This window comes from Thermobia domestica, chromosome 3 (assembly GCF_964235325.1).
Source record: "Thermobia domestica chromosome 3, izTheDome1.hap1.1, whole genome shotgun sequence".
In the NCBI taxonomy this organism is placed as follows: Eukaryota; Metazoa; Arthropoda; class Insecta; order Zygentoma; family Lepismatidae; genus Thermobia; species Thermobia domestica.
The window spans coordinates 268,342,633-268,365,015 of NC_137456.1; the positions used below are offsets into that span (position 1 = coordinate 268,342,633).

The following is a 22,383-nucleotide window of genomic DNA, read 5'->3' on the forward strand; positions in this document are numbered from 1 at the left end:
AACTCCGCGTAATCAGGAACCATCAAGGTTCCAACAAAGACCTAATAATAGTGCACCTCCAAAATGAATGCTTAACCCAGCACTTCGCAGTCAGGAATAGGATCGTTTCTCTAAGTTATCTCTGTGCATTTCTTATAGGTTTCCACAACTTCGTGTATCAGACATTATATAAATGCCAGTATCTGAAACTATTAGTTTAACCGTAGTGACCTAAATGTTTTCATTTATTCGAAGGGAAATATCAATCTTCATTGCGGATTTCATAAGGATCATAAGATTGTAAGTCCAACAAGCCATTTCGAAACTGTCCAAATTTCAGAAAGAGCAACACAACATTTATGAAAGAAACATACGAATCACTTCGGACATGGGCTCCTTAGACGAATTCCAACTTAGAGCCCGAGTTCTTGAATCAAATCCTCGCTGTAGTATCATATACACTCGCGGCAGTGCCCAGTATTTCAAGAGATTCTACAACACAGATATGTTATGAATATTAAAGAAAACTTTCCTGGGAATGTCCCATAACTTCTCTCCATCATCACAACAACCCATACTGTCCGGTCACAAGTTTGTATGAAATCTATCTGTTGTTTGTAATCCGAGCCCAGTACAGTGATGTTTAAGAAGAATGGAACTTTGAGAATATGGAGTAATCTCTGGTATTCAGTAGAATGTTCGAGTTTATTCATAGTTTAACCATAATAGAAAAAAACAGTAATGTCCCTTGCAATTTCATTGATATGCTCACGTTGTAGGTACGCAACCTGAATTCGAAGTCCAAATTTAACTATTGAACCAGCATGGCAAACCAACAACACATCGCAGCAAATAACGTTCTATATGAGATCGATGAGTGGATCGAAAATATATGGCAGTTAAATTTTAAGGGCCTCCCATCCAAGTACGCAAACGAAATAGTACCAAGAGCAATTCGAGTATTTCTATCACTCGAGGCATCTAATCGTTACGAAGATTTACAATGTAAGTGTTTGTTTAATATTTGGCTTTTTGACGAAACGTAAACTATAAAATTATTCCACAGATTCCGAAAGGAACATTGATTGGCGTTCAGAACCAGGATCCTCTATAACCGTCATAACGAATGTTTTGCCATTTGAGCGGTAAGTAGAAGTATATCTTGGCATGAATTTATCTTAGGAGAGATTTGATTATCCTAATTCTTCTCTTACAGATAGCTAGTTCATTAACTCAAGCTATATTGCTCATGTGCATCTTGATTACTTCAGCTAATCAGAATCCATACACCATAACAGTAACCACCGGTGCGTTTTGGAACAAGCTCTCTCAGGTAATTACCTATGAAGCTACTATTTTTTTAGTCTATTATCAACAAGTCACTCAACTTCCAAATCTAAAGCAGAACTCTGCAATTAGTTAGAACCTTAAAGATGAAATTTCCCCAATAACCAACAATCATACACTCTCTTACTGTTCATTAGTCCAGCATGTTGACGAATTGGACAATAGAATCGTAGAATCGCATAATGTGATTAGGTTAAGTTTTGATATCCTTGAAAGCCGAACTAAGCGTAGCATAGATTTTTTCGACGATGTTTTTCATAGGTGGTGTTCTGTAGCAACGGATGCTATAGTAGAAAAAGTAGCAATTAGAACAAAGGAATTAGAATCAATAGTTGATGCAATGAAATCGGAAATTTTCTCGGAACATCGAAATTTAGTTCAATTTGTAAATGCTGGTAAGAATTTTAATGTTCAGCTAAAAACATCCATCACTCAATTAGAAAAACAAATAAAACGCACACACAAGTCGTTAAATCAGGCACTGGAAAATGACACTGAACAAAAACAGTTGGTCCTAACTACCTATGCTATGCTACTTTATAATTCATTAATTCAACATATAAAAGATTCGGAATATCAGGCAATCATTACTCATTGCATGTCTCAACCCCTACCACCTTCTATGATTTCTCCATCTCAACTTAAATTAGAGTACACTAAACTTCAAAATACATTACGTCAGTTTTCTTCTGAATTAGCGATACCCGTTTCTGATGTATTAAAACACTATACCATCCCTATTGCAAGTTGTCATTATTTTGAGGATGACGTAAGCGTTGTCCTAAAAATTCCGATAACTAAGGATAATTGTCCCGCAGAAGTATATGAATTAGTAACCGTGCCACATAGATATGAGAATGCTACCTGCATCATTTCCCATCGACCCTCGATTCTTGTAAAACGTGATCAAGGCATTTTGATTTTAGCTACAGATAAACTAGCTGCATGTGATCCTAAACTAGAAAGTCTTTGCTTTCTTTCAGCCTAGCAAGGGGATTCAGATCAATCACCCGGTTACGCACGAACTTTATTTCGGAGTGCAACAGTTCAACAAAATAGCAAATATTGTGTATTTCGTTGTGAAAAAGGAAGAGGCTTACTTATCACAGAGATCCAGCCTAACCTATATACTATCACGAATCCATCGAGCGAAATTTTCCAGAATGTCCCAAGAAAAAGAAAACTGTATTAAATTTGGATCCTTCTACAGCTGGAGCATATCAGTTGTTACTACCATGTCAGTGTAAGGCAATCATCAACCATGATCATGTTATACCAACTTCATTCCCATGTCCTGCGACAATTGACCGAGAACTAACACTAAAAATTTTAATACCTGCTCCTTGGTCTAAACTTCCATCACTAAAATTAAAAGGGCCGGCATTTGCAAGTTCAGAATATACACACCTCAAACAGTGTCTTGACACCAATTGGTCGGCCAAGATACCACATTTCCGAATTTCGAAAACGTATTCGCGAACACAATTGCCGTTACATGAAGTTCACATTTCTAACATTCAATCTCCACGGCCTTATTTGTTAATTCGCTATGTATGGAATTTAGTACTCTCCCTAATAGTATTATGGATTCTCTATCAGCTACGGTTTCAAGTGTATTGGCCTGTATTTCTATCATCATCGGCACACGCAAACGTAATGCACGAAGTTGTAGAATCCTTATCATATGCTCTATTGACTATTCTTATTTTTGGATTTTGTCTATATTTTATTTCATAATTATGTTGTAAAAGTTAGGAACCTTACTTTCCCAAGTACGTCCACTTCAACAAGAGACACTAGAGGCAGACACTCAACATATGACTTCCATAGGGACTCCTCTACCTACCCCAGGCATCACTAGACATGCAACGTATAGTGAAACGTCCATCTGACTATTTATTTTTGTATGGCCTATATCAAAGTTGTAATGACCCAAACTCTGAAATACCAACAGTTATTCACGGTGGATTGAATATGTTACCTTCTAATTCCCTGGTTTTCTATGAATCATCAGTGGTAACTATTTTTAAAGTAGAATATCCAGAAGATGTCTCATCATCAATTGGGTTTAGTAAATTGGAGTAATCCTTTTACTTGGAAACTATTTCGGCCGACCACCGGTCAACCGGTTCGTACTTTCACACCATTACGCGTTTGCATACTAAACGTCTGTTATTATCTCATGATAATATCAACCACACCTATTTTACGTTATATTCATTTGCTAATGAACCATTGTTCTTTACTAGTCGGAATAGAAAAATCAATTCTTCTGAAGAATTTGAAAAACTTTTGACTAGCTTTTCAGAGAACAGTAGTGCACCCAAGTTTTTTAGATTTTACGAATTATCTTAATAGATCGTAATCAGGCTAGGCTAGCTTCAAAAGGAAAAAAAAAACTTTAACTATAATTCTTGAAGACCCGGGTTCTATATGCAATTATCCACTAGCAGAATGTCTAATCTCTTCTACTTACGCCGTAGTAGGAATTAAATTACCTGGCATAGAGCGGAATATAAGCAGAATATAAGCGACCAAGCTTATGTAGTATCGCCTATTGCAATTCAAAAAGATAACACCATTTCTCATATAGAAATACCGCAATCATTTATAGTATATCGACAACCATGGGACAAGCTTTTGTACACTATTTGTGACATTCATAGCAGATTATTGTGTCTATTGACTCCTCCATAAATGGCGCTTTTACCATATGTTGAATGTATAAAGGCTCAATTTAAAGGCATCACGAAATATATCAATAAGTTCTGTAAGTGGACTTTTTTGCGAAGCTGTATAACATGTCTACAAGTTACTTAAACTATACTACTCTATCACTGATGATTACGAATGAACAAACTCTAACAGTTACTTGTCCTACAGTTGACATTCCTCTGAGGGTCACCCAGAAAATTGGTGCCATTTTCGTGCAACTCGGTTATACATGTACTCTTTCTTTTCCATTTTACTATATCTACATGTATTACTTTTGCTTTATTATTATTTTTATTTTTCCCGTAATGTTTTAATATTTGCAATAAGTAGATTTAGAGCAATCAGTATATTGGTTATCCTATATATTAAGGTATTCACTATGTAAATGTAGGTATTCAAAATAGTTTTCATAATCAAGATATAAATATTCAATGTTTGTACTATATATTCTATTATGTTGTATTTAGTGTATATTAGTATAGAGTCTTGAAATAATGAATTGTAGGAATTCATTAGATGTAGGTATTCATTTTCGCTTATTTAGTAATAATAAGCACTTATTTAGTAGTAAACTTATGTATAAAATTCATTCAGTTGACATTAACGTGTATGGTTAATACTAACTTTTTCAGGCATAACCTGTAATTTAGTTTTTCTTTCAGATGGATGACATATTCTAATCATGGGCTGAGAAAAGTGCAAATATCGTTTCAATTGGTTAGATAACTTGATGAATATTTCTGGTATTTTGTTTTATTTCAGCTATATGCCGACTTCGTACACACTAGCTCATAACACTAACTCCTACACACTCACACACCTATCATTGTGCCTATATCCTACATTTGAAGCATGTTGTTTCTCAAACCTTGCGCCTTGAGATCCAAATCAGTTATTGTACTAATTACCAAACTCCTGTACTAATTACATTTAAAGTTCTAACAGTGAATTTCAATCACCTCTTGTATCTCTCTAGAGCCTACTATTTGTAGCAAGGTCTATTTGAATTACAGTTTTTGGAGCGATATTCAGAATACTTCCTTGCACTAGCATGAGGCGGCCATTTTGTTTCCGGTTGGTCCAGGAAATCAATCTCCATTAGCAATTCTATCCATTAGTTATGCAAATTAATCATTAGTTTTTTTTAAAAAAATAGTTTCACTAAATACTATTTAATTACCATAATACTATTAGCTGCCGCTTTTTGTTTAAATTCTTCCACCATATTATGGGAATATTGACGCTTTGTACTGTGTATTCATTATTCGCACATGTATTCCTATTGTCCTTCCTATTCCTGTTTATTTAATGTTGTTTATATTATTAGTTGTCCACCATTTTGTATCCGCCATCTTGGGTACACTGCCGGGGGGACACACATAGTTATATATATATATATTTCAAGTACTATGGATCACTAATAATAAGTGGGTGTCCGCCATTTTGACACCCCCCTTTGCGTCACTCCGCCTACCGAGTTCTTGGTTTGAGTCCGAACCAGGACACCCATTCTGGTTTCCGGCGGTTGTGCTACTCTTATCATTGCTATCATTCACTACCTTCATGTTAACTTTATACTTTCTCGAAGTTCGCCTGAGTGTCTGAGTTCGAACCCCGTCTACTTACATACTAGTAGCTGTCTGATAAGGGCAACTTACACCTGTATATATAGTTATTTTCAAACACCACCAAGTGATAAGAAAGCAGTCAAGCAAACTTTGGAGCATACATTTGCTAAGTACATATATCTCACCTCGCACTAGAGCTAAAGACAGAAAGGAAGTTCATCAAGAACATAGTTTGAAAGTGAGATGTAGGAACTTTAGTTGTGTTTATTTGCTTATTTGGATTTCACACTTTCAATTTAGTTGCTACATTTTAATGTCAAGTCAATTTTATCTATTTCGTTTTATTTGGTTACCTTTATCAATTTGTTTACGACTTGTTTTCTTTGCAAGGTTATTGTAGTTTTTGCATTCCAATATATGATTTTAATGATTTATTACATTACTATCATTCTTGTAGGCAAAAAATATTTATATCTAGTTATTATTAGTAGCGTAATTTTAGTACGCTACTTTCCCCTTGTATGCTTTTTATTTCCTTATTTAAGTTTATGTGTCCCTGTTATTTGAGTGTTACCACAAACCAATCATACTCCCCATTTCACTACTATCGTTGATGGGTTGCCGAGTTCCTGGCCTATTCGAGGTACGACCCCGTTATTCACATCCTCATGCCCATTTCTAGATTTTTTTGCCCTCCCTATGCTTCGTTAGACTATCAAGCCTCCTTGTGTTGCAGATTTATGTATTTCGCATTATGTGGTATCGTACGGTACTGCATTGGTTTGTATAAATTTGCCACCCAGCTTTCTTTCATAATAATAATAATAATAATAATAATAATAATAATAATAATAATAATAATAATAATAATAATAATAATACTACTACTAATAATAATACTTTTCTTTAGTACAAATCTAAAATTGTTTTTCTTTGGCCGCTTTGTCTTTCAGTTCATGTAGCGGATACAGTGCTCCGTGGGGAAAGCCATGTTTTTTTCCCATCGTGACTTTCGTTAGCCGGCCATGTTTTCTTCACAGACTCAAACAATCACTCTATGTTTCCATCAACCAACTATCTTCCGCTCTTATGTCAGGAATTTACGGCCTGTGTGGCCTGTAGCCACACCTAAACGCCATGATTATATTTTACTTCGCCCCTCTTTTTTCTTCATGGCATTTTTCATGAAATGTTAGAACCAACATTTTTTTATTCGATCTCATACGCCTATTAGCCACGATTATGATATTATTTATGCAAGCATTTGTTACTTAGTCCCTTTACGACTCGCTTAGTGGCTTAATCATTAGCCCTCACGCTCCCCCCTCTCTCTCTGTTACCTCATCTTTTGCTCGTTTTTGTTTTTTTAAACCTAACGCCTCAGTACACAGAGATTAATCTGCAATAACCACCTTGCTAGGAGTTCATTATACTCACCTGCTATCGGGGTTCAATGTGTTGCTTCCTAGCATCTTATGTGTTGCTTCGACTTTGCAACACTGCCCACGCTCGAAACTGTCGATCCCGATTCACGTTTATAACGCACTTCACACCCACCGAGATTCGATCTGCGTCCGACTTATTTTCCGATCCGGGTAGGACACTTCCGATGATTGTTCCCGACTATGCTTGGAAACTCTGCCTTCCACACCCTTCTGGCGTTGACTGTGTCGTTCCTATCGCGGAACATCCGGTATCTTATGGGTCCAGATGTCTCTCTGTTTCGCTTCTAGATGAACTTGTGCTATGGTATGACTATGTTCTGCTGGATTAAATATACAATAAACCTGTGCTATTTATGTAATGCATAGCTTTTTTTTCCGGCTCAGATTCTTTTCTCTCCTAGAGAGTAGTTTCTATCTTTGTCTAGTTTACCATATGCTTATGTTATTAAATCTGATTTATTTCGTTTCATGCATTTCTGGATCCTTGGTTAGCGGTTCTGAACCGTTGGCCCGCAGCCCGCCGTACTCCATGGTTTCCCTTTGGGTTTTCCCCTGGATTGGGATATTTTCCAGTGGGGGCTCCGAGCATTTTGCTCTGAACCCTCCACCGCTGTTCACTATGGGTATGCTCAAAGCTGCTACATGCTATACTCTCTGCAGGCGAAATTGTATTGCATTTGGATCTTGCGCGCTGGTGTCTTCGCTAGACACTCCACTAAGGGGATATAAGCTGGTAGTACTTCGTCTAACATGTGTTATGTTACTGTTTCGTGATTAACAATATTACTCTATTCGCTGTATTACCTTTATTTCGCAACCAATAATATTCTTGTGTTATTCACGTATACGTTTATATATCCTCCTATATCTACTATTGGCTCAAGGTTGGTCTACATTTTGCATGGCTCGGTGTTTCCCAAACTTTCCTGATACTCGGCGCACTTGTGTTTGCGTACTATGGTTTGGGAAACGGCGATCCTAAAGATGGAACGTCCGCCCTCACAGAACACGTATCTTTGGGTGCAATTGAACACATTATTTTAAACTCACTTTTGTTTTAGTATATATTTTTATTTTCATGTCCCGAAATCCCATCTTCTGTGACGGTCGACAGCATCATTATTTATATTAATCAATATATGTTATTCATGTATTGAAGTTATTCATAGTGTTTTTGAAGTTATAGATTTCATTATATAGCTTCGCCGTGCCTATATATAGATATACACTTATGCTTCCTGACGAACTTGTTATTATTTTTGTAATATTTCATTTATCAAATGACAAACTGAAATATGGAAAATTGCTGATTTAAAGCGCTTTGTTCAACATTAAATGTCAATTTGTAATGTGATGTATCATTATTGTGTCCATTAGTATAACTATAGTGTATTTAAGGTGTAGATTATAGTACAATTTAGTCTTTTTTATCTATGCTTCTGCATAGTTAAGCAAAGTTTTTTATATATTTATTAAATTCTTTTTTGTTCAATTTAAAAGTTCAGTTTGACTTTTATTTTCTGATTTTTTAAAATGACTATTATTTAGGTTACGTGTCACTTTCCTATTATTTGGGTTATATATTATGTATTATGCATTACTTTCACTGTTTGCAAAACATATTTTTTTTATAGGATTGACTACTGAATCCTCCTTGTTTAAAACTTACGGTTTACTTGCTTTTCCTTTTTAGAGAAACGTTATCGATAAGTACGAAGTTCAATGTTTCAACCATATCAAGGATATTGATAAAGAAATAAGGAAGTACTTCATATTATTTTACGGTATCATTAATCGTTTTGCTAATATCGAGATTTCTTTCACCCCTGTTCAATATGCTTTGTACTACAGTATTGCTACATTTCTGATTATTATACCCCAGTAATTTGAATCTTGTGGTTTCAAAGTGAAATGATGATACTTTACACTTTAATGATGTATTTTTCTATTGCAATTCTTATGTCGTTCTCCGCAAATGGTTGCTGTATTTTCATACAGTCTCTGTGATCACATTTAATCGATTAGACTCATGTATTAGTAGCCTTGTTGTTTTCCTTCTACTTTACTTTTTTCTCTACTTTAGTCCATGTAACATTTGTGATTACAGAGAACTTGTATCATTAGTATACGACGTACCTCTCATACACCATAGTGTATTCAATAACTTCAGTAGTTTAATTTCTAGTCTAAGTTCGTACTTCAATTTGTAACACAACATTCCTGACATGAGTTCTCCACCTCTGTGCCATATTGAAGCATCGATTTGCATTCAGTTTCAATTAAATTGTACTCATTTACTACATTAACCCTTTCAGTGCCAACATTACCCTCTCCAAGCGGGTCGCTTGGAAAACCCAATGCGGGGAGATGTCACGGGCTATACAGTTCGTGACCATTTTATATATTCCGAGGTCCTTAGTTCAATTCTCCTTAACTTTATTAAAAAGGTTTATCATTACTTTCTTTGTTCTACATACGCATTGCTTACAGGAACAACAATCTTAATGTGTTATTGCTATTTCCTTAAATTGTCCAATTTACTTCAAGGAGTGAGTGATTCTAGAAGAAAGGAAATAGAGAGATAACGGTTGGATGACTAACATATTCTAGTTTCATCCAAACCTGCAAATTATGTAAACACTTAGTTTCCTTCCTGCCGCAAAGGAATAGGATGACTAGTCAAGAAAACACAAACAACAAACAACTCAAGGTTGTGTTGCACGACCAGTGCATACGCAACCCGGTTTGCAAGAAACAGGATATTGGCTCAATATGAATCTACTAATGCCACAATTCAGGAAATGTCAGTATGATAATGTCATAAAATTTGAGTTAGGAGTGATGTTATGCTTCCGATCAAATGAGATACCATCTCCCGAATATCCGACTTCTCCCTCTCCCTCCTTAGACAATCGCTTATTTTGATTGTTGAAGAAAACAGATTCCGGATAAGCAATTGCGTATGTCTCTTGTACTATCTTTCTTTCCTCCTCACACTGACACGTCAAGAGGAGACTCATCCTGCTTTCTGGAAAAATCCAGAATATCACACAACCACATGCGTCATCAGTGACGGTGTCGGGCATAATAAAATGACCGAACCCGTGAAACATAATGAGAGTTGAGTGCGATTGAAAGTATAGTGTCAAGTGTCTACACCTTGTACGAAGCCTAACATCAGTTTTCAGGTAAATGTGTTTCTCCCTTAAGTTACTTTTTTTTCTGTCGGCAGGCAGCCTCGGAACAAATTCAATATGGCAAAGTTCTAGTAGAGAATTCTCAACTAAATTCATTATTTTTCAAATATTAGAATAACTTAACTCTTTAATTGATTGAAAATGATTGCAATTAATATCTGTCATTTTAATTTGAAATTTGAATTTTCACTTTATTCTGTTATTACTTGAAGTTGAAGACAGACAAGATGTCATAATTTGTCAAGGCTTTCAAAATATTGTCTCAGTACTCCTCTGATATATTCTGACTTTTGCAAACTATGTTTTCTTCTTTCTCTTTTCTTGTTATCCTTATGTTATTTTAATAAATTGTATATTGATAAATGAAGAAAGAGCGTTCTTCCTTTAAACTAGACCTAAACCCATCCTTTCTAGGATAGCATTGTAGGGTACTACTAGATGGGTATATCTTGATCCTTATATCCCTAGATAAAATTTAACCTGTAGTATCTCTGCCTTCTGGCCGGGAAACAGAGGCGTGATAAATGAGCTATCACAAGGACTTTCGAAACATGCTTCTAGCGATGTATAACCGTTCTAAAGATAATTATGACATTCATATCCACTATAAACTCTGTTTTTGTTCTACTTTGATTTTTTATTTTAGTACTCAGGTGATAATTATATTCTACGTTATAACTTTGAGCATTATATTCCATATGGAAAGATTCGTTTGCCTAAATGTTCCATTACGTATGGAGAACTAAATGAAAAGCAAGCATGTGCTGACATTAATACAAGGTTTCGATATATTGTATCATTAAATATTTCAATAAATGTTGCTTTTTTCTACACTTGGTAACTAGTCTTATTATATTTAGAAAAAGAAAAACACATCTGGAAACTTTTTCGCAATAGCAAAGGCTGGCTTGGAGGTTCGAGCCTCTTTTACGTTTTTCCGAAATACCAGAAGATGGACTTTTGCCTTCAATTTTTGCCTCAAAACGCCAATAAGGAATGCAGTCAACCTTTTTGAGACAAGCTGTGCTAGTTATAATTTACCCTTGGTTGAATTTTATACGTGGATATTTTTAAGCAATCCTCAAATTGATTAATGTAGTTTTGTTCATATTTCGTAACCAGAGTTTGATGTACAACCTACACAAATTTCATGTTATTTTCCAAGAAGAAATCTAGAAAGTGTACTTCAATTTCTGGAGTGAGTTTACTTGGACGAAGTTTTCAGGGAAAGTCTTGTGACTGTGTTAGTATATTTCAGATTACCATATAAACACAAAACTAGGAATAACGTGATTTAGTTAATATGATTGGTTTGAAAAAATGTGCAGAGTTACGTATCTTTATGTTATATTATGTAAATGACAGGTGTTCAAGCACAGAAACACTGACAGAGAAGATTCTAATCTTTTCACTGGAATTCAAACCCAGAATCGACTAGAATTAATGATGACCAACGGTGAGCTAGAACAATCTGAGCTACAACACAAAAGAGGACGTCTTTCAAATTAACGAGACTTGTTCATTTGAAATGTTGAATAATCCCGCTAAATTTTAAACCTACATAGATAATTTATTATGTTTATATATTAAATAAAGAATAACACTTCTTAATTTTTGAAAATAGTAATACTAATAATAAATTGAAAACTAAATAACCTACTTTAACAGGATGACCAAAAAATCCCCTTGTTCTCTACTTATTTCATCCATGTATTAAGAAGACTTAATAATAATGAAAGTTATTTTCCGGAAAATAAGGATTCACACCTCCATTATCCCTGTACAGCTTGATACGTCTACATTTCCTTCTGGAATCCAATATAAAAGCTGAATCGTTACAAGCTGGAAGCATTGAAGCAATTTTGTCCGCAGAGGGTCATTGTAAACGTTCCGATTTTTCTTTATGTGCGATGTATGATAAATCAAAAGAGGACATCGTCTATTATTGTACGGTCCACACCACGAAGTGAAGAAGGATATGTGCTGTAGAATTTCGGGACCCAAGTACTATAGTATTCACCGGCCAGGGTACTGTGTTAACGAATTTACAATCAGACAGTTCGAAGTAGGCGGAACACCATCGTATTGTTAAACGATTGGGTGGAAGAGCAGCTTCTGCATATGTGAATAAGTAAATCATTCAAAATCTTCAACGAATTCTCAAAGAAGTACGAACCAAAGAAGTTATGCTGAGTAACTTACATTCAAACTGTGACGTGTGCAGTATTGTTCTCAAAATGTGGTGAAATATTGGGATTTTTGGCATATATGAAGACATTCTTGTCTGTAGAACTCAGATAAACAACACATTCGTCAAAGACGAGAACACACTTACAGATAGAAGTCGTGGTGAAAAGCATTTAGTAGAACACAACATGATTCTGCATGCTTCAATGCAGACGATTTACATAACATTCTGTCAGTTACTGTCTGTACTGTTTTGTTGTTATCTATAGTTATCATAACGTTCTACATTTTTCCAACTACAGATTATAGTTTTACAAGTTTGGAACTAGAAACAGTGACATCGGTATGTCGATCTACAGACAGGTTTCAAGAGCAAACCGGCTAAATATTAATTTATTTTTGTTTTGTACGTTACAGTACGTTAACGTACAACATTGCTTTTAATTTACGGATTGTTTTTGAAGTGGAGTAATTGAAGAGATATGTCTCACATCACGGAATCGTAAAGGATCATAACTAAATGATTTTAGTATTAAAAATAGAATCAAATTGAAATGTATTCCAAATTGGATTATGTCTCACTTTTGAAAAAAAATATACTGGTACCATTTTTCTTCATTAAATAAAACACATACGTCGACAACACACGTATAAAATGTCCGCCAGAGAAATATAGATTTGAATTTTATAATTGATCAGAAATGAAGATTACTTAGAAACGTTGAATTTCATCATATGCAAACCAAGGGGGCTACTTCATTCTATAGTTTTGTTACAAGAGATGAGTGGAAGACTGGACGGAAGATGGAACAAATTTAAAACCTCTGCAATAGTTAATAAAAATGTGTATTTTGAGTTGCTTTTGCTTTGCAGGAATGATTAGAAAAATCTGCATAATTGTATTGTTTCATTCATAGAGGTCAAAACACTCGTAGTGATTCAAGGTCTAATACGCTATGTAGTGGAGTCTGTATGTTACGAAAAATAACTATATTAATAACCTTATTTTTAAACACAAATTAATATTCTTAGTGAAGCACTGGTCACTAAAAAAATGTTCGCCAGGTACAGAGAAAAATGAGATGGTACTCCTAATCTAGGGCTACTGATTTGAAAAAATAAATATATTTTATCACTTTTTACTTAAAGGTTATAGCGCTTCTAGAATAAACATATCGAAGAATCAAAAAGGAGAAGTGGAGTGTGTATTTCAACACATATATCTTATAGTTATAATCTACTATATTCAATAGAATCAGTTACGACTTTGACGTATTATTGATTTATCCAATATACAGATTGCTTGAAGTCAAAGCCCGAACTTCAGAATTAAGAAGTAATGCATTCATTTATCATTATAAAATATCTTTGTGGACAGTAAATCATACTACCATAACCTACATACAATGTAGTTACGGTTTTGGTAGGCAAATTAAAAAAATATACTTCCCTCACAAGATTGAAACTTTAAATTTTACCTCAAGAAATATTTTTTTAGCTACTTGTCATCTAAGCAGTCCATATCCATAACATGTATTTTCTAAATGATAATATATGATTAAGTTCCTTTGAAGATACCTTATGTTACTCAGTCTAGATTCTTCTTGTTCAAAAAGAAAAATTTAATGTTCTAGGATAACATTCTTTTACTAGAGACTTTCCATCCGCAATATGCCCTGATGACACCTTTGCCCTGTTCGCCAACAGGACATACAAACTATATGCGTTTTGTTTGTATACTTTTAAATGTCGATGAAGATTATGCACTCCACTCGTGTTATAAGCGTGACTTTATTTTGGATTCTCTTTTATTTCTTTGCTTACATTTAGCATCTCTTTGTAACCTCGGGGCTATATGTTGCACAGCTTTACAAAAATAAAACGCTGAAATTTCATTGTCGGAGATTATTAAATTTGTAGCATTACTATAGTTTAAATACCAGGAAAAGATTGATTGTAAATACAAATAAACAAACAACAAACAGAATATATCCCAACATAGATACAGGAATTTGCACTAATAAGTGTATAAATCAGGTAAAATCTCGAAGGATAATTAGAGATTTTGCCTATAAATACTTCACATATTATTGCTCGAAAAACCAGTAACGTTTGCTAAAGATACATCAACCCTGCATTAGGTCTTTGAGCCCTGATCACAATATTAAAGTATAAGATATTCAGGCATTTTTGCCTTTCAACTTATAGCAAACAGCACAACTTTTTTATTATTTGTCACGATTTAGTACTTACGTCATGCACACTTTCTTATGCAGTAACTTATTTCTCCTTAAGGCGTTTGTCTTCGCTACAACTAACATTATACCAAACCCAGTGTTGATCAGTGTAATTTAAAACCTCGTTGTATTACTAATTACCCACGAGTAAGCTCATTCTTTAAGGTTCAGTTATTTGTTTGAACTTAGTCAATAATGTATATCAAAATATACCGTATTAAGCGTAGAAATGAGCTAACTTATCTTTACTTTATACCAAATACTAATACTATTCTTAATTTCGGAAAAGACTTTCATCGAAAACCGACTTTTGTTTCGTGGTCTGAACCCATAATTTTCGCTTTGAAATGTTAAGTTGTACATTACACTGTACTTACATTTTATTAAAGGAGGACGCAAATAGAACATAGAATTTATTGCTTGGAGCACCAAAAATGAATATACTAATATAGATATCGCAGAAATCTGAAAAGATAATAACAATTTATTAATTTGTGTTTAATATAAATGTGATATTTAAAAAAAAATCATTGAAATATATAGTGCATAAAGCTAACAAAAATGTAGATTTTAGTGAATCAGGTAGTACGTATGTAAATTAATTGCTTCTCAAATTTTAGCGATTCCTTATGTATGGTTTCTGACACTTACACAGCCGCCAGGGATATAAACAAAATCGTAGATTCTCACGTTTATGCACTGGTGACCATCTAATTACTACAGAGTCATGAATCATATACAGTTCGAAAGTTCTGGTCCACAGATTCCAAAGAGTTAACATAAGTATAACTAATTCTAAATGCGTAGAAGTATTCTTATATTTAGCCGCCCTGAAAATAAATGTAATTTACGTAAAAAGAAAACTGAAAATCAAAAATATTGGCCCAGTTTGCTTCTCCCAATTCATCCACATAACCAAGAAATACAAATACAGAATATTACGGTGTAGTGGCTTCCATTATTCGTACCCAGACCAATTTTTATGCGTATACATCAAGAAGGAGATGTGTTGCAAAAAGCATTGAAAAAAAAACAGACACAAGACGTTATCCCCTACCCGAGATAATTTACACATATAATAAAATCCTCGAAAGCTACATCCTCCAGGAACACATTGACACTATAAATTTTAACATCCTACCTTTATTAAAGTTAGACCAATTTAGGTATAAACCCCGAGACAGCAATTGTATCAATGGAGGTTGTAGGGTTAATAAACGAATCGCCTATAAAATGCAAAGCCAAGTAGAATTGATAGATTAAGATCTCCAATTTCAAGTATGATGCCTTACCGCTACGTAGTTGTTTTACGTCAGTAATATGATAACTTCATTTCTATCGTACTTTTCTTCTTCAAGCATTTTTAGGTATGCAATTTAATTACAGAGCGTAAGGTTTTTAATTTATATTCATAATTTTAATTTTTAATTTTAATTCATATTAACCCCAAATGTTTACAAGGTGGTTAGTTTGGACCGCCCATAATTCCAATGGTGTATTTTCATAAATAAATATTATGGCAAATCTCTTATAAAAACTATGAGTTGGATATAATTAAAATGCGCACATTAAAATACAAACTCATATGTTTCAGCTCCTATTTTACGGATTTTTAAAATTCAAACGGGTAGTTAAGTTTAGTTAACCCTCAGAAAACGCAATTCCAGATTTTGGCAACTAATCAAACCTTAACCAACAACACCAAATTGTGTATCTCACGTCCTAATTATCATTTGAAAATACAAACGGGTCCAGGTACAATGTACCTTCAATAATCTCAGTAGCTCTTCTCACAGTTAAAGCACCTCAAACACACGGATAATAAATATCTAAGCTCCTACTTTAGATATTAAAAATTCAAACCGATCCAGTTTCGATTTGCTCTAATACTCAACCCATAGTTTCAACCCTAAACTACCCTTAACTAGGACCCGCAATTTTTTTACTTTAGCTCTAATTAAGATATTAAAATATTAAATGAAACCTTACTTGGATTACTCAACTGTATATTTAATCACAATTCATTTCCCACTAACTTTTAAATGTAACCCTAAGAATACCAAGGTATTTTGGTGTTACATGGAACACCAAGTGGGACAGCAAATTAGATGTCATTATTTGTCACGAAAAATAATTTATCATGTCTGGTATTAACTTGGGATGTCTAAGACTTCGTATGCTTCTATACTCTATTATTACTTGTTTCTTTGATACAATGTTGCCTACTATATGTTTGTAATTGTTGAAGTTACTTCTTTTGTTCATGTGGGTAACTATGATATTTATTTTATTTCTTTGTATAGAAAAAACTACTTGATAAAAAGCAACCTAGTACAGTGTGTTAAGTATACAATGGAGGTCTCTAACCGCATTTCGGTGGTGGTAGAGTGAGAGAGACTGCAGAAAAGTCGTGTATACTTCAGTATTCCAAAAAATCAGGATTAACCTTTATATTTTTATTTCTGTTATTTTTGGACTGGTGAAGTTGATTCAAATTTTGTTTCTGAGAAAAGATAGACATTGTAAGGGACATTCATTAGGCACTATAGGTGATGCCACCAGAGAAGGAGTGTTGCCAACCCAAAGTAAAGTTACAATAATTTTAATTTTAAAAGCACGACTTCGGGTTTTTGCACAATTGAAAGCACGTGTGAAACGTAAGGAATCGAGTTATGACTGGTCAGTCAGTTTTTGAAACCAAAAAGTCCAGCATCTTAAATATTACAAGCTATTAGGTATTCACTTCAACAAACGAACCACTGCTTCCATTAATTACAGTTGCGTTGTCAAAATGTTCAAATCACTCTCTTCTGCAGGTGAGGGTGAGGGACTTGATTGAGGGTTAGGTTGGCTGAAGATGAGGAAATCGATTGAGAGTGAGGTTTTCTGAGGGTGAGGTGAAAGAGTCGATTGAGGGTGAGCGAGGATGTGGGAATCGACTAAAGGTGAGTATGGCTGTGGATGAGGATCAGGGAGTGATTTCATTGGGAGAGTGGCTGATGTTTAGGATGGAGGAGTCGATTCAGGGTGAGAGTGGGTGTATTTGAGAGTGGAGAAGTCAACTGAGGGTGAGTGGCTGAGGGCGTGTGTAAGGTAGTCGATTAAGGGTGAGGGTGACTGAGGGTGACGGTGAGGAATGACTCAGAGTGAGGGTTATTAAGGGTGATTGTGAGGGAGTCGATTGAGATTGAGTGTGGCTGAGGGTGAGAATGAGGGAGTTGATTCAGAGTGACGGTGAGTGGAGATCAGCAAAAATGCCCATCATCAGAATGAATTCCTGAAGGATGTGTCAAACGTATTTGTTTGGGCAATGGTTAAAAAGGACTTTCCTGCGAACTTCAAATAGAGTAGCCACCTGGTTGGCACAGAGTGACGTAATTATGTCATAAAACATAAGCTGGTTCATTATACGAATTGACGGGGAATGTGAAAGGGATATTCCCTGTGACAAAAATTTAGTTCACTTCTTTGTAGAACATTTTCATTTTCCCCCTTTGTAGGCTCTTTTCGAGCTGTTATATACATAGAAAAGATAACGTATTTTATGTAAACAAACATAAACAGCATTTATATCTTACTTAAAACAGGTTATAAACCTTTTTGCAGTCGTTAGGATTACACACTTTGTTTCTTGGAATAGCTACTTTCTCATCAAGAAAGCACATTCCTTTTGTCAGAAACAAAATATAGAGGCTCTAGATGCGTGAAAAGGTCAGGAAAGTTCTCGAATTATTGGAAAATTATTGGAAAGTATTTTATATTTAATTCATAAGTTTGAAATCTGATTGTCTGTTTAAATGTACAGTACATATCATGTTTTGCCACGCCCGTATAAGAAAATTAGCGCTTAGTTCAACTTGAAATATTACCAATTTATAATACTGTTACTTATTTTTAACCCTCCTCATCGCTACTCTAGGGGTTAGTGTGTGCACCAGTGGTGCATAGGGTCTCAGGTTCAGCTCACTGTGAGCGAACGCAAGTACTTAATTTTACCATTATTCATTAACCTTAGTCGCTCGTCTTCTTTAGCCTAAAGGGCATAGTCGTTTACGGTTAAACTTACAAATTTCATTTCGTATTTAAGGAGCTTGGCTTACCAATACTTCTTTATATATTTACTCCGCGTGTTAATCTGTTCGGAAGACAAATAATCCAAGAAGTACTTGTGGAATTACAACCAAATTTGGTCAGAACAATGATTGTCAAAAGTTATAATTCAAGTTCATGGATGGACACTTAGAACAGAAAATGCAGAAAATAATTTGCGTATCTGTCTTTGGTGCAGGAGAGCCAGGATAGATTTGACGTTGGGAGCTCATGTACTTCAGATTCTACTCTAACGTATAGGCTCATGTTTCATATTGCAGAAAGTTATAAAACGAACGAAAAGTAGTAAGGTCGTTAATTTATTATTTAGGAAGGGTTTGGTATTCCGACGTAAGCGGTATATCTAGGTAAGACCTGATCACAGACAGAAGACTCTACAATTAAATTATGTTAAAGATGATAATGGAAACTTCTAAAATTGGTACGCGACCAGTCATGGTAGTGTCCATTCCCCGTCGTAGCCTTTCCCTATGTTACTGTTCCACAAAGGTACTGACACTTTTGTAAATTAACTTGAATCTATTTTCTCGAAAGTTGGTAGTATTTACGTTGAAAATAGACTAACGTTATATTAAGTTGTAGTGATCATTACATGTATTTCGTATAGGGATAGGCACGAGCGAGTTCGAGAGAGTTTTCTTTGAAACTCGACTCGACTCGTAACAGCCGTCTTATAACTCGACTCGAGAACACAGTTAGAAAAAAAATCCTCCAACTCGACTTGAAACTCGACTCGAATTCCTTTCGAGTTTACAGTCAAGTCGAACCAAAACGACCCAACTCGAGCAAATCTTGTATGTAGTTACAAGTACACAATTTGATTTTCCTACATAGACAGTCTAATTATCAATGTTACATCTTCTACTACAAATTATTATTATTATTATTCTTATTATTATTATTATTATTATTATTATTATTATTATTATTATTATTATTATTATTATTATTATTATAAGAATACCGTGCAAAAACATGAAAGATAGGCGGTTTGTATCTGAATAATAAAAACTAATTGACTGACGTCCTCTGTAGCTGTGCGTCTTTCAGAAATAAATGTCGCGGGAGGCACACTTATTATTGGGGGAATACATATTATTTAAACACTTTACTATTCTATTTATTATTATATTACAGACGTATTGTTTCGGTTTCCTCCGGGGGCACGCTCAGAGCTCCAAGAAGCAGTGCACCTCCACAAAACGAAGAAACACTACTCTGTAGTAGTGAAGTCTAAGAAGCAACGACGTTGTTCATGAGGTTCTCTGCTCGATTTCCGGAGGAGCAAGTATTTGGACTCGAGCCAAAATTTCTTACAAGTTATAGGGAGCTGGAGAAACATGTGTAAACTGCTTGGCCTATGTTTAGGGTTGTCTACAGCTTAGCTCATTGCTCATTCGCTTTCGAGCCGAACCGGATGCGCACGGGTCGAGAGATGTCTCAAATCACTTGATTCGAATCTAGTTCGAGACGAGATTTGAGTCCTGATACATTTTGTAAAATTTGAGTCAAGTGGAGACTGCTTGTATAATTTTCGACTGGAATGTCTGGAAAATCTTTGCATATTTTTAAAAATTGTTTCGAAGAAACTAATCACTCAGAAACAGCTATTTGCCTTCAAAGGAACACCAGCATTTATTACTTTGACAGGGTAAAAAATGCGTAAACTTATCGCCAGCAAGCTTTATTTCCATATCATTTCAGGTAATTAAAACTAATGGGTTAATTATATATCGTGATATTTGATAGCACTTTAAATATAATAGCAATGCTTAAGTGTCTATTCAGATATTTATTTTGTATATAGCAGTTGCGGTAAAGTGAACCTCATGTGAGCAATTAGAAGTCTATAGTAATTGAACATTATTGTAACTATCGTCTTTTTGTTCCCATGAAGGCAATAGGCCTACATAATAACTTCTGGATTATTCACTTTGCAAACTAGTGTGTTAAGCATATCATGAGTAATGGAAAACGCATGATGTAACATTTGTTGCACATCAGATACTGAGATATGCATGTAACACTATTTTAGATAGCTTATTACAATAAATGGATCGTTTTTATGCCAAGTAGCCTGACTCTGAAAAAACTAATATCTACAATCACCTCGATAAATAGGCATATTATGATAAAGATTTTTATAAACAGTAAATTTTAAAATTATAAATTAGAGTCTATTTTCATTGCCAGCATGAGAGAATTGTTAATGAGATAGAGAACTTTCAATCCTGGAAAATTCCATTTCTGAAAACCCACGGATTTGATGTTGTCCACCACAAACTTGTTTCACTGGTGATCGAACCAGGGATTCTACGCATTAAAGTTCACCTTTATTTGCATGGTTCAGATAATATACGCTAATGCATAGGCAGGGCCTCCGAGGCCATATATGTTATTTAAAGGTATAAAAATTGTATTGGGATTTTTATGCAAATTATTTCTTGCAGCCCTGTCATGGCTTAATTCAGGGATCCAAATAAGCAACAAAATTTTACTCGCCCAAGAAAAAGGCTATCAGCCCACATCCCACAATAGAAATCATTTACTTACCATCGGTATGATATTAAATACTCGCCCCGGGCGAGTGGTTATTTGCATCCCTTGGTTAATTTATTAAACAATACAATAACAATGGACATTTTCATAAGGATACAAATTATAAAGCAACGTTTACAAGTATTTTATACTTATTACAATTAGCAGAAAATATAAAAACACACTGCAATAAAATATTTTCTTCAAATATACTACATTTCAGTTTACTCATATATTTAAATTTTCACTTTATTTTAAAATTCTAAACAGAATTCTGTGAAAAGAGCAATATTTATACACTTACTTATATTGTTGTATGTAATTGACATCATTGTTTAGTAATTTCAGAACGACTTTTTGTATGTATAAAACGAATGAAGTGGAAATCATTTTACTATATTCTTTGCAAATGATTTTGTCCCAATGAAGCATGCCAATGTACTATTTCTTTAAGTATTGTATGGAAAAAATTCACATCTTTTTGCCGCTTGTTCTGTCTCGCACCTTTTCAATTCCGCAGATTTTTAAAGCAGTAATTGTTCCTAGTGGCAAGTTGAGTGTGTATAATATTAGAATCATCCAGGGTTTCATTAAATTTTCTGCCAGTTTATGTAAGAATAATCGACAATTATATTGCTTGTTTGAATTGTACGTACATATATCATCGAATTGTAATTCTTTCTTTATGTCTTCAAACCTGCTGACAGAAATAGTTACTTTGAACATTGGGTTTTACTTCATAGACAGGGATAGTTCCCTGATTCCTACTCGTGCTAGTAAAAGATCCGAAGAAAAGTATTCATTTTGTCCAGACTAAAATTTTCCGATTCTCTTCGTTCCAACGTGGCTAGCCTTCTTCTCTCGCGGTTTGTACAGGGTAAAATCTCATCCATGATTTCGTTTTAAATGAAACAGCCAAACGCATATTTGGACTTGTTGTTTTCAACCCATTTGAAACACATCAAGAATGCTTCGTTTTATTATGTGCTGGAGAGAGTGATAGAAGAGGGTCTTTTTTGTTTCAAAATGTCCCTTTGGGATCGAACCAGCTACCCCAAGC

The 22,383-nt window shown here is 34.6% G+C and overlaps 1 protein-coding gene across 1 annotated transcript in view; it reads right to left on the reverse strand.

The window, feature by feature from the left end:
- Positions 1 to 22,383, reverse strand: part of LOC145681647 (uncharacterized) — a 227,172-nt gene that overhangs the window by 149,117 nt on the left and 55,672 nt on the right. The window contains exon 3 of the mRNA XM_081753269.1: positions 15,053 to 15,140. Coding sequence (XP_081609395.1) covers positions 15,053 to 15,140 — 88 coding nt within the window. The remainder of the gene's footprint in view (positions 1 to 15,052; positions 15,141 to 22,383) is intronic.